Source organism: Zingiber officinale, chromosome 6B (genome assembly GCF_018446385.1).
Source record: "Zingiber officinale cultivar Zhangliang chromosome 6B, Zo_v1.1, whole genome shotgun sequence".
Lineage (NCBI taxonomy): Eukaryota > Viridiplantae > Streptophyta > Magnoliopsida > Zingiberales > Zingiberaceae > Zingiber > Zingiber officinale.
The window spans coordinates 104,272,428-104,286,537 of record NC_055996.1 but is presented as its reverse complement, the minus strand read 5'-3'; the positions used below and the strand labels follow the sequence as shown (position 1 = coordinate 104,286,537).

At 40.3% G+C, this 14,110-nt stretch overlaps 1 protein-coding gene across 1 annotated transcript; it reads left to right on the top strand.

The window, feature by feature from the left end:
• Nucleotides 1–13,625: 13,625 nt before the first annotated feature.
• Nucleotides 13,626–14,086, top strand: LOC121991317 (NKAP family protein-like). The gene is made up of 2 exons (XM_042545329.1): nucleotides 13,626–13,705; nucleotides 13,768–14,086. Exons 1-2 carry the CDS (start codon nucleotides 13,626–13,628, stop codon nucleotides 14,084–14,086), a joined length of 399 nt encoding a protein of 132 aa, XP_042401263.1.
• The last annotated feature ends 24 nt before the right edge of the window (nucleotides 14,087–14,110 follow it).

The window sequence follows — 14,110 nt, the reverse complement described above, 5'->3', positions numbered from 1 at the left end:
TCTTTCCATTTCCAATAATAATATTTTTCATACCTTGATAAGGTGAGTGGATCTAAAGGTTCACAAGATAGCTGTAAGATGATATGTAGCACTTGAATTTGGATGTCAGATAAGATTAGAGATCATTTTCATTCAACTATTAGTGTCATTGGTGATATTGATAGATTCTAGTTTTGGTCAAAACGCCTATGACAATTGATCGTAGAATGTCTAATATCATAACAAATTTGACACTAATGGTTAGATATGTAGTTTGAAGCTACATGGTCAAATATATCGCATAGTTGGCATTTAGGATGACGATTACCTCCATTACGACCTCCTCGATAACCACATTGATTGTGGGCTACACTGTTTTGAAAATGATTTGGGTCTGAAGAATTCATTCCAACATGACTCATATTCTGGATTGCTGGATTATAACTCATGTGAGGCCCATTAGGGCTAGTTTTAGTGAGAGAGCTTCCTCCCAAAGGAGATGGTTGGTACAGGAGAAGTCCAGTGGAGGAGAAACGCGAGGTTGGTGTGTTGTGTCGGTGGGTTTGACCGATGGCAAGAAGAGTCGACGGGTGGCATTGGATGGAAAGATTGGTTGTTAGTGGGAAGATGCCCTAGTGGAGTTGCTCAAGTCATTGCTTGTGCGTAAGGATCATGTCAGAGAGATCATCAGTGGTAATGACTTCGGGTCTCATTGTAATGGAAACAATAAGGGCTTCGTATTCAGACCCTAAGCCACTGAGAATGTAATGGAGGATGTCTGAATAGAAAACTTTGTGTCTGGCAATGACAAGTCCATCAGTAATGGTTTTGATTTCTTGAAGGTAATCTGTCATCGTTGAGTCTCCCTTTTCATTGTTTGTAACTGCAACTATAGTTGCATAAGTCTTGCTTTAGATTCTGAGGCGAACCTTCTTTCGAGTGTAGTCCATAGGCTACAGAAGTTGTAAAGCATCTCCAACAACCTGTGCCAAAATTGGCTCAGTAAGGATTGACATCAACCACAAGAGAAGGAGTTGATCCAATTTTTCCCAAGCGGCAAAAGTGGGGTTTGGTTCAATGGTCACATTACTACAGTCATCAATTTAGGTGATTGTCTTAGGTGAGCAAGATCTTCACTGAAAATGAAATAAAAGAGATCATTCCCTTTAGGTATATGAGTGATATGTGATTGCCAGAAAATGAAATTCCTCTGGTTTAACTTGATCGGAATAAGTTGTGAGAGTTGGGCAGAGTGGCAGCAGTTGTTTGTTCAGCTTAAGGCTTTTATACCAAGTTAAAAGATCAGTAGAGGATGAAATAGAATTGGTGTTTTGTATTTCTTGATATTTCATTTTTGTACATTGGCAATGTTTATAGAGAAAGAAAATGAATATAAATAGTATCTTCAAATCACGCCAAATCAAAATATCTGATTTTATCTAGATAATATCAAATCAAATCATCCCTGATTTTAAACTGATTATGTGGGATTATCCACATATTGAACTGATTGTGTGGAATTATCCTTAACATCCTTAACAATCTTAGATCATGCTCACAAAATAACTCATGTTAAAGCAACAATTACTTCATCCTGCGCATGATCTCCTTGTTGCTTAAAAAATATTGATTTGAAAATGAACAAGTTCTATATTATCATCTATTCTTTTTTACAATGCTCCTATCTACTATTTCAACTTAAGCATAAAATTGCTAATACATCACACATGATCTCCCTTAGTTTGCAAGCATTGGATTGAAAGATTATGATGAATTTTTATATTCTCAAAATCATAATAATTTCATTGAGATATAAAACTTTTAAGAAAATGGAATGCTAGTATTGATGATGTTATCTTAGAGAAAGCTCTAGAAAATACCAAGTATGTCTTACTATGTCTTTTTTTCATATCTAAAAATAAAATATATGATACAATTGGAGATTCTAAAGTTTTATATTTTGGTGAATGAAGAGAAAGATGTATCTAACAAAGAACAAATGACTATAATTTTGAGATTTGTTAATGTCCATGGTTTTTTACGAGAGATTATGTTTATGACACCACAGGTTCACAATTGCAACACTTAAGAAATATATGATGTCCTCACTAGATAAAATCTAAAAATTCATAATATGCAAGATCAAGGGTATGAGAGTACTAGCAACATGTATGGTGCTTTTAATGGATTACAAACTCTATTTCTTAAAGATTATCCCTATGCGTATTATGTGTATTGTTTTGCCCACCAAATTCAGCTAGTGTTAGTTGCAGCTACTAAAAAGGAGATCTCTGTATGACTTTTCTTTTCGAATATGACCACTATGTCAATCTTGTGACATCTTTTTCCAAACACAATACCGAGTTATAATCTGCTCAAGTTAATGAAATTGCACATTCTGTTGTTGCTAGTGAACGTGAGACTAGACAAGTTATTAATTAGATTAGTACTTGCATTGAGCAGGAACTACTCATTGGAGCTCCCAATTTAATTCTATTTGCAACTTAATAGATATGTATGGTGGAATTATTAATGTGCTTGAAAGCATTATCACTAATGGTCCTCCATTTCGATGCGTGGGCAAGCTAGTGGTTTTTTAATAGTGATGAAGTCTTTTGATTGTATTTTTATTTTGCATTTGATTAGTAAAATTATGGGGATCACAAATTTATTTTGTCAAGCCTTGGAACAAATATCTCTTAATATTATAAATGCAATGGATTTGGTTTCTATGACTAAAACACTTTTCCTTGACATTAAGAAATGATAGTTTTGATATTCTTCTTTTGTGTGTCAAATCATTTTCGCACAAGATTAGATATTGATATACCGGGGATGAATGCTCGTTATAATCATTCTAATTATTCATGTCAACAAAAGGATATCATCATAGTTGAACATCACTTTCATTATGAAATATTTAATGTTGCAATAGATTTTTAGTTAGAAGAGTTAAAACTCTAGATTTAGTGATGAAATAGGAAAACTTTTTATGCTCAACTCTACTTTGATCCTGATAGAGCATATAACGGGTGGCCCCAAAGATAGCATAAGGTCAAGGATCAAGGTGATGTGGTAGTCAAAAGTCAAGGACATGCTGACGGTCAAAGTCGAGGTGTACGTGTCTAAATTGATCATGCCCAGCTGGCTCAAGACAGGTCAGACCCCAAGGGCTCAATCCCCTCACTGCTATCGAACATAGCTTTTTGTCTACTCTTGGTCGACTCTAGGCTGTTTGGACCCCAAGAGCTCAATCCCCTCACTGCTCTCGGGCACAGCTTTTCGTCTACTCTCGGCCGGCTCCAGACCAAACAGACTCCAAGGGCTCAATCCCCTCACTACTCTCAGTCACAACTTTCAGTCTATTCCCGGTTGACTCCAAGCTGGTCGGACCCCAAGGGCTCAGTCTCCTCATAGCTCTCTAGTATAGCTTTCCGTCTACTCTCAGCCAGCTCCAGGCCGGCCGGACCCCAAGGGCTCAGTCCCCTCACTACTCTCGAGCATAGCTTTCCATCTACTTTTAGGCATATCCAGGTCGGTCAAACCCTATTTCATTATGTAGTTTCCAATCTACCCCGTCTAGCATAGATACCGGGCGGACTATTGATAGGAGACAACATTATCATATAATTGTAACCACTTGTCAAAGTAACGAATGTTTATCAGGGAATATACAGAGGCTCTGTCATATGCATAAAGCAAACCCTTTGTTGGGATACAATCAAAGTCCCACATTAGAAAAATATGAAAAAGATCATGAGTTTAAAAGGATGTAAGATATCTCCATTGACATGAGACCTTTTAGGTAAAACTCAAAAGTAAAGACATGAGGGCTTAGCTCAAAGTAGACAGTATCATGTCATTGTGGAGATATGTGAATATCATTTAGTCATAACAAATGGTATCAGAGTCATGAGTCATGGTCCAGACCAAATGCCATGTGGGGTGTCCTTGAACGAAATTGCAGGAGGCCCGGAGCATGTCAGGATGATCAGATACAGATGCAAACGGGGGAGGTTCGGAGCAGGTTAAGGTGATCGGATGCTTGTGGAAAAGGCCCGGAACAGGTCAGATGACTGGATACTCACGGGGAAACTCGGAGCATGTCAAGAATGATTCTATCCGAATGCTTGTGGGTAGGCACAGAGTAGGTCTGAATGACCGGATGCTCACAGGGAGACCCGGAGCAGGTCAAGAGTGATCGGATGCTCGCGAAGAGGCTTGAACCATGAGAGTAATTGTGATCCTTCGTTTAAGGGGAGAATTGTTAGAATACAATCAAAGTCCCACATTGAAAAGATATGAAAAAGATCATGGGTTTAAAAATGATATAAAATATCTCCATTAGCATCAACCTTTTTGTGTAAAGCCCAAGAGCAAAGTCATGAATGCTTAGGTTCAAAGTGGACAATATCATGTTATTGTGGAAATAAGTGAATATCCTTTGGTCACAATAAATAGTATCAGAGTCATGGTCCATACCAGATACCATGTGGGACACCTTGAACGAAGTTACGGGAGGCCCAAAGCATGTCAGGATGACTGGATGCTCGCATAGAGGTCCGGAGCAGGTTAGGATAACTAGATATAGATGTTTGCGGGGAGGCTCAAAGCAGGTCAAAAGTGACCGAATGCTCGTATGAAGGCCCGAACTATGAGAGTAATTATGGTCCTTCGTTTGAGGGAAGGATTGTTAGAATAGAATTAAAGTCCCACATTGAAAATATATGAAAAAGATCATGAGTTTAAAAAGGATGTAAGATATCTCGATTGGCATAAGATCTTTTGGGTAGAGCCCAAGGGCAAAATCATAAGAGCTTAGGCCTAAAGTGGACAATATCATGTCATTGTAGAGATATGTGAATATCCTTTGGTCACAACAACCTTCCTTCACCCAATGGAAGTTTGTCGTACATTCATTATTACCAGACATATTCTGACACCTAGCATTCTCTAATGCATGATGATTACAAAAGTTACAAAGATAGTATAAAAAGGGGTATCCTCTTCATTGACCATGGGCGCTCTCATGCGCGCACACTCACTCATACACACTCATCTACTACAATCTCTTTCATACTTTTTTCTGCTCGGCCTCTTTCTGACTTGAGCATCGGAGAGTCTGCGCCAAGGACGACATCTTCCCTAGTTCTCGTTCTAACGCTCTGGGTGCTTGGTCAGTGGTGTTTGCAGGGTCGTGTGTATCATCGGCGATCACCCCCCTCCTTTCTCCGTTGGTCTCAGGCTCAGGTCTTCTCCATGTCAACGTTCTAGCTCCCGCCACGGGCATCTCCATCTAACTCAATTTTTAGACAAGATCAGATCCAAAAGATAATTTTAAATAGTTTGATATTGACAGGATTTGTACTCTCACTTAGAAAAGTGAGTATTATTCTGAGGACGTTACTAAATAAGAAATGCATCATTCAAGACATCAACCACAATATTATGAACTCAATGTAGTTATCATGAGAATTTTAGAAAATGCCCACTATCTCATAATTCTATCTAAGAGTTTTGAAAAAAAAAAAGTTACATTATTATTCTATGATCAATAAGTTCATCTGTTTAGTTATAGCTTTGCCTATTTCCACAACAACTACAAAACATGTAATTTTGATTATGAAGAATATTAAAAAAAAAAATTTATAATAGAATGGGAGAGAATTTTTTGACATATTCTATAATTATTTATATTGAGAAAGAGTATGCTTCAAGTCCTGACTAATTATCTATAGAGCTAGTATGCTTCAAGTATTGACTAAATTCAATAATTAATGAATATTATATTTTGAGGAACTGTAAATTTGGACCATATCTTTTAGTTAAGAAATGTTAATTTGATCGTAACATTAAATGATCAATTTTGGAGATATTCATTTTATTGAAAGTTCATTAATTTTGTATTGGATGATAGAGATATAAAAGATTATATTGTCTAATAAAAAATTATCGAAACTTTTCGAATGTTACAAGTTCCATAGCAAACATATTGAAAATCTTATTAATGATAAACTTTTTAATATTATAATAAACAGTGGATAGTTATAAGTAGATTTTAATTATTATATATTATTTTATTTTTTGTTTGAAAATTTTTGAGTAGATTATAATTCCCACCCTTGCTTGCTTACTCATAATGATACTACTAAAGTATATAATTGTTGGACACCAAATAATCTATAGCCGGAGATATATAGGGTATTTAGTTGAATTTAAAATTACACCGAATTCAAATTCAACTTACAATTGAGATGACCAGAGCTGATAATCTCAGGCTGCCAGCAGGGACTGGTTTCGAGCAAATCGTCCGAGCAGCAAGTTAGGTCAGCAGCTCGAGTCGGCAGACCAGCTCGGCGGGTCGGCAGCTCGGGTCGGCAGACCAGCTCGGCGGGTCGGCAGCGCAGCTCGGCGGGTCGGCAGACCAGCTCGGCGGGTCAGGATGGCAGCTCAACCGAACAGCAGGTCAGGTCGGCAGCTCAGTAGCTCAGTCGAACAGCGGGTCAGGTGGATTGATCGAGGCCTGCGAGTTCGCAGTTTCCTTGAAACAGATTCGCCCCCACCTCCGGTTGTACTTCGAGGCCTATTCGGGAGGTCTGTTTCCCAGGATACAACGATCTGACCGTGGACTCCACCAAGCACTGGTGGTCACGGCGAACTGACTGGCACCCGATCACTATCACGGGCGCTCTGCCGAGCAGGAGTTGCACGACAGAGGGGAACGAGGAGGAGGACCTTTGTTTTTGTTGCTCTCTCTTCTTTTCTGACTGTGATCACAGCCTCCTTATATAGGAGCTCAGATCAACGGCAGTGTTAATGACCTTAATGGTCATTATTAGCCGAACAGTGAAACGACTACCGTTTCACTCGTTATTATTCGGCCGGTTTTATTCTGCATTAATCTCGAATTAATGTATCCGTTTTACAGTAACAAAAAGTTCAACGTGGCAAAATGTTGGTTGTTCTGCTTGGGCAAATTTTTGCCCCGACCGGTCCGGCATTCGTGTGCGCAGGTCGCACTCGCGCACGAGTCAACTTGGTTCAATGCAATCCGGGCCCTGGATTTGCACCCCCCCTGCGCACCCACGCGTGAGAGAAAGCCTCTCCCCATGCACTTGTTCACATCCTCAAAGTATGTGAATCAATATAAACAAAAAAAAACCACTTGAAACTTCCAATGTGGGACTAAAGTCCCCATTCACAATGAAGCTTCTTCTCTTCCTCCTCTTCTCCATTCACACTTAATCAACAATCCCCCACATGAATGGAGATAGGGAATGTGATAACATTCAACAGTTGAGTCAAGTATAGGATAAGTAGGTTTTACCCTTTGAACCTTCCCTTGTGAAGATCTGGTTGCTTACTGGCTGATAGTAGACATGATGTCCTTGAACTATACTGCCGTCTGTGTAAGCAGTGACAAATCTCACCCAAGACTCTCCCTGATACAACTCAGTTCTCATGAGTGTGTTCGTTCTTGGCCATGAACACGCCTGGTTTTGTGAGAAGCTCTAAGAATTGTGCCTCCAATTCTCTTCGAAGCGGCCCCACTTCTTTCTTACATAGGTGATCCCTCAAGAGTTACCATCTACTCTTTTTGATCATTAAAAGCTCATTAGCTTATCCTGCTCTAATCACTGTTTCAATGGGCTACCCCCCACAGTGTGTCTAGTCAGTGCAGATTAGTTGTCCCTTTGAACCTAGTTTTTGGGATCTCCAGTCATCATAGGTTGGGTGTCCTCTGTACTGATCGCTGACAACGACATCAAGCCCATTCCCTGTGATGAGCTTGCAACTAACTCTCGATTTAACCCTTTGGTTAGCGGATCCGCTAGGTTATCCTTTGACTTCACATAGTCAACAGTGATAACTCCAGTTGAGAGTAGTTGTCTAATGGTATTATGTCTACGACGTATATGTCTAGACTTACCATTATACAGATGGCTCTGTGCCCGACCGATTGCTGATTGACTATCGCAATGTATGCAAATCGCCGGCACCGGTTTCGCCCATCGTGGAATATCTTCTATGAATTACCGTAGCCATTCAGCCTCTTCACCGCACTTGTCAAGAGCTACAAACTCAGATTCCATCGTGGATCTGTTTATTACGGTTTGCTTAGAAGATTTCCAGGAAATGGCTGCACCTGCTAGAGTGAAGACATACCCACTCGTAGACTTAGAGTCTTTTATATCGGATATCCAACTTGCATCGCTGTATCCTTCGATTACAGCAGGATATCTCGTATAGTGCAGTCCATATTCACGAGTATACCTCAAGTACCTCAGTACTCTTGTTATCCCTTTCCAGTGCTCAACACCGGGATTACTCGTGTATCTACTCAGTTTGCTTACTGCGTAAGCCAAGTCTGGTCGAGTACAACTTATCAAGTACATCAGACTTCCAATCACTCGAGAGTACTCTATCTGCGAAATACTTTCACCTCGATTTTTCGATAGATGTTGACTCGTATCTATCGGCGTTCGTGCCAAAGCAGTATCACCCTTGGTGAATTTTTCAAGAATTTTGTCCACGTAATGGGACTGACTAAGAACAAGTCCTTCTGTCGTTCTAAGAATTTTGATTCCCAGAATCACATCAGCTAGGCCCATGTCTTTCATGTCAAATCTTGAGTTCAACATATCTTTTGTGGATTTGATTATCTTATCATTACTCCCAATGATAAGTATGTCATCTACATAGAGGCACAAGATGACATAGTCACTCTCTGTGGCTCTCATGTAGACACATTTATCACATTCATTGATCTTGAATCCACATTCCTTCATGGCATTATCAAATTTCTCATGTCACTACTTTGGCGCTTGTTTCAAGCCATATAATGACTTCACCAATCTACATACCTTGTTTTTCTGTCCTAGCACAGAAAACCCCTCAGGTTGGTCCATGTAGATTTCCTCTTCTAAATCCCCTTTTAGAAAAGCTGTCTTTACATTCATTTGATGTATTTTGAGATTCCATAGAGCGGCTATAGCCAACAATACTCTAATGGAAGTTATTCTCGATACCGGAGAGTATGTATCGAAGTAATCAAGGCCTTCTCGTTGTCGGTATCCTTTGATTACCAATCTGGCCTTGTATTTATCGATCGTGCCATCTGACTTCATTTTCTTCTTGAAAATCCACTTGCAACCTAGTGGTTTACTTCCCGGAGGAAGATCCACAAGTTTCCAAGTGTGATTTTGCAAGATAGATTCTATCTCAGATGCAATTGCCTCTTTCCAGTGAGGTCCATCAGAAGAGCCTACATCTTCTGAGTAACTACGGGGCTCACTCTCCAACATGAAAGTGATAAAATCCGATCTATAGGATTTTTCTACCCGAGCTCTTTTGCTCCGTCTAGGCTCAACCTCCACTGGTTCCTCATTGTCATCATTTTCTTCTTCGCGTTGTGTTTCATTCGCCCGTTTTGAGGAGCTAGCATCCTCACGGGTCTTATATGGAAACACATGCTCGAAGAAAGAGGCATTTCTCGATTCGATGATCGAGTTCTTATGTATCTCCGGTATGTGTGACTCATACACACAAAATCGATAAGCACTGCTGTTATGTGCATATCCAATAAATATGCAATCAACAGTCTTTGGTCCTATCTTATTTCTTTTTGGATCAGGCACCAACACTTTGGCAAGACACCCCCACATTCGTTAATATTTGTAGGACGGTTGTCTTCCATTCCACAACTCATAAGGGCTCTTATCTATTTTCTTCCGGGGCACCTTATTTAAAAGGTAATTAGCTGTTAACACAGCTTCCCCCCACATGGACTCTGGCAATACAGAGCTTAATAGAAGAGCGTTCATCATCTCCTTAAGAGTTCGATTGTTTCGCTCAGCAACCCCATTTTGCTGAGGAGTATAAGGAGCTGTTGTTTCATGTCTGATCCCATGTTCAGCACACAACTCAGCGAACGGTGACACATATTCACCGCCTCGGTCACTTCGAACCACCTTAATCTTTCTATTAAGCTGGTTTTCAACCTCGTTCTTATAGAGAGTAAATTTCTCTATATCTTCATCCTTACTTTTGAGAAGATACACATAACAGTATTTTGTGTTATCATCTACAAAAGTGATGAAGTATTTATTTCCACCATGCGTTGGCGTACCTTTTAGATCGCACACGTCAGTGTGGATTAGATCAAGTGGTTCGTTACTTCTTTCAATATGTTGAAATGATGACCTTGTCATTTTCGCTTCAACACAAATCTCACACTTGTGTTTTGGGTCAAGGTGGAATGTAGGTATGCTTTGCATGTTTATTAATCTACGCAATACATCGTAGTTAACATGTCCTAGTCTACCATGCCACAAACATGAAGACTCAAGCATATAAGTGGAAGAGCTTTCAGTTTTATTTATCTTGGGCCTAATGGCCATTACATTGAACTTAAATAGCCCATCAGATACATAGCCTCTTCCTACAAACATCCCATTTTTGGACAATATAACTCTGTCCGACTCAAAAACAATGCGAAAGCCATGCTTGCTCAGAAGTGATCCGGACACTATATTCTTCCGAATCTCCGGAACATACAGCACATTGTTCAGAGTGAGGTCCTTGCCCGAGGTCATCTTCAGCACCACCTTTCCTTGGCCCGTGATGTCCGAGGTTGCTGAGTTCCCCATGAACAGTTTGTCTCTAGTGACTTCTTCGAAGTTGTGGAGCAGCTCCTTGTTGCAGCAGACATGTCGAGTGGCTCCAGTATCAATCCACCATTACCGCGGGTTTGAACCAATCAGGTTCAGCTCAGAGACCACAGCGCAGAGGTCGTCCATTTTTGGTCCCTCGTTCAGGTTGGCCTCTTGCTTCTTCTTCGGCTTTCTGCACTCCGAAGATTTGTGACCCACTTTATCACAGTTGAAGCACTTCCCAGAGAATTTCTTCTTGCTGATGCCTCCTTTGGGTCCCATCTTGGAAGACTTGGGGTTCTTCCGTTTCGAGCTTTGTCCGTGCTCGACCACGTTAGCTTTGACAGTAGCCGGAGAGAACAACTTTCTCTCTGAACTCTTGTTGTCTTCTTCGATGCGAAGTCGAACGATGAGTTCTTCCACATTCATCTCCTTCCGCTTATGCTTCAGGTAGTTCTTGAAGTCCTTCCAGCCGGGAGGCAGCTTCTCGATGATAGCAGCCACTTGGAAGGTTTCACTCAGAACCATCCCTTCTGAGTGGATCTCATGCAAGATCACTTGAAGCTCCTGGACTTGACTGATCATCGTCTTGGAGTCAACCATCTTGTAGTCCAGGAATCTGCCCACGATGAACTTCTTTGCCCCTGCATCCTCCGTCTTGTATTTCTTGTCTAGGGACTCCCACAGTTCCTTAGCCGTACTCTTCATGCTATACAGTGAGTCGGCAAGGCAGTTGAGGATGTAGTTTCGGCAAAGGAACTCGGAATGAGTCCATGCCTCCACTGTACTGATGGTTTGCGCATCAGCATCCTCAGTGCGCTTGGGAGGGTCCTCGGTTAAGAACCGAGCCAGATTGAGTGTGGTCAGGTAGAAGAGCATCTTTTGCTGCCACCTCTTGAAGTTCAGTCCACTGAACTTCTCTGGCCTTTCCCCATGACTGATTGGCGCAGTTCCAATCGGGGCGGAGGGGGCCTGAATGTGTTGAGTCTGTTGCACCTCAACAGTTGGTTCCGTGGCCATCTCAACAGAATCGAATCTGTTTCAAGATTGTTGGACACCAAACAATCTGTAGCCGAAGATATATAGGGTATTTAGCTGAATTTAAAATTACACCAAATTCAAATTCAACTTACAATTGAGATGACCTGAGCTGATAATCTCAGGCTGCCAGCAAGGGCTGGTTTTGAGCAAATCGTCCGAGCAGCAAGTCAGGTCAGCAGCTCGGGTCGGCAGCTCAGTAGCTCAGCCGAACAGCGGGTCAGGATGGCAGCTCAGCCGAACAGCGGGTCAGGACGGCAGCTCAGCCGAACAGCAGGTCAGGTCGGCAGCTCAGTAGCTCAGCCGAACAGCAGGTCAGGTGGATTGATCGAGGTCTGCGAGTTCGTAGTTTCCTTGAAACAGATTCGCCCCCACCTCCGGCTGTGCTTCGAGGCCTATTCGGGAGGTCTGTTTCCCAGGATACAACGATCTGACCGTGGACTCCACCAAGCACTGGTGGTCACGGCGAATTGAGTGGCACCCGATCACTATCACGGGCGCTCTGCCGAGTAGGAGTTGCACGACAGAGGGGAATGAGGAGGAGGACCTTTGCTTTTGTTGCTCTCTCTTCTTTTCTGCCTGTGATCACAGCCTCCTTATATAGGAGCTCAGATCAACGGCAGTGTTAATGACCTTAATGGTCATTATTAGCCGAACAGTGAAACGGTCACCGTTTCACTCGTTATTATTCGGTCGGTTTTATTCTGCATTAATCTCGAATTAATGTATCCTTTTTACAGCAACAAAAAGTTTAACGTGGCAAAATGTTGGTTGTTCTGCTTGGGCAAATTTTTACCCCGACTGGTCCGGCATTCGTGTGCGCAGGTCGCGCTCGAGTCAACTTGATTCAATGCAATCCGGGCCCTGGATTTGCACCCCCCCTGCGCACCCACGCATGAGAGAGAGTCTCTCCCCATGCACTTGTTCACATTCTCAAAGTATGTGAATCAATATAAACCAACAAAAACCACTTAAAACTTCCAATATGGGACTAAAGTCCCCATTCACAATGAAGCTTCTTCTCTTCCTCCTCTTCTCCACTCACACTTAATCAACAATAATTACTTACTTTATCTCACTTTATATAATTTGAAGATAAGTTATGAGGAACGTAATGAATGAGTGTAATCATCTTTACTATAATAATTAATTTTCTTTTATATAAATATGATATCAAAATCAAACCCTCTAGAATTTGAAATGAAATCAATAAAATAAAGAAACAAATAATCTCACACAGAGAAATAATTCCATTGAGAAGTTAAATTAAAAATTATATTAATTTTAAAATATTTAAAATACTAGGCTTTAAATTTTTTTTATAGATTATAAATATGAAATAGATATTTTAAATAAAAAATATTTTTGGATTATAATTATTTTTTATTTATTATTAAAATAAAAAATTAATTCTTATATAACAAAAATTAAATTTATAGATGAATAAACTTAAATACTTTTTAATTTATTTTCATTTATTACTATATAATTCATCTTCAATTTATTTTTGAAAATTATTTTCTTTTATGCACTATTTATTTTCTTTAGCATCACGTTGCTCGATAGAGAATATTCATTTATTATTATGAATTCACAAATCACAATCAAATTTAAAGTATTCTGGCTCAATCCAATTTGATCCCTATATAAATCAGTATATCCTTTAATTGAGTCACATATAGTATTTGTGTAAATAAAGTCTATATACCATTGTTTTAACAAAATATTATTATTTTAATAAAATATTATTATGTGATGTAAATTGACTATCCAACTAATATATTTATTTATATTTACAGATAAAAATAAAAAAAAATATTTACAGAAATGGAAGCCGCCGGAAGAGGAGGTACTCGGAGTCCGATGGCAGCACAAACTCGTCATTTGAGGAGTCTGATTCTAGCCCGAGACCTAAGAAGAAAGCAAGAAAGAACAAGAAACGGTCTAATAAGTCTCATGAATCTGTTTCAGAAGCAGTTACCTGAGGTTGATGCTGAGGCACTCAAGTTCAAGGAATTGATTGAATGTCAGAAGAAGTCAGCCTTGAACAATGAGCCTATGATTGGGCCTGCACCTCTCCCACTGATGATCATATAAGCTATGGTGGCACGCTGAGACCTGGTGAAGGTGATGCTATTGCCCAGTATGTGCAGCAAGGGAAGTGTATTCCAAGAAGAGGAGAAGTCGGCTTGTCAGCTGAGGAGATTCAGAAGTCCGAGGACTTAGGTTTTGTCATGAGTGGTAGCAGGTACCGGAGGATAAATGTCATCCGTATCAGAAAAGAAAACCAAGTTTACAGTGCTGAAGATAAGAGGGCACTTTCGATGATCAACTATGAAGATAAAGCAAAGGGAGAGCATAAGGTGATGGCTGATTTGGAGAGGCTGGTCCATCGTCACATTGGAGATTCATGGTAGTTCTAATAAAAATTTATATTTATG

Coding starts and splice junctions, on each gene's coding strand:
- LOC121991317 (XM_042545329.1), top strand. CDS start 13,626: ATGAATCTGTTTCAGAAGCAGTTACCTGAGGTTGATGCTGAGGCACTC. Junction 13,706..13,767: donor TTGATTGAATGTCAGAAGAA/GTCAGCCTTGAA, acceptor TGATCATATAAG/CTATGGTGGCACGCTGAGAC.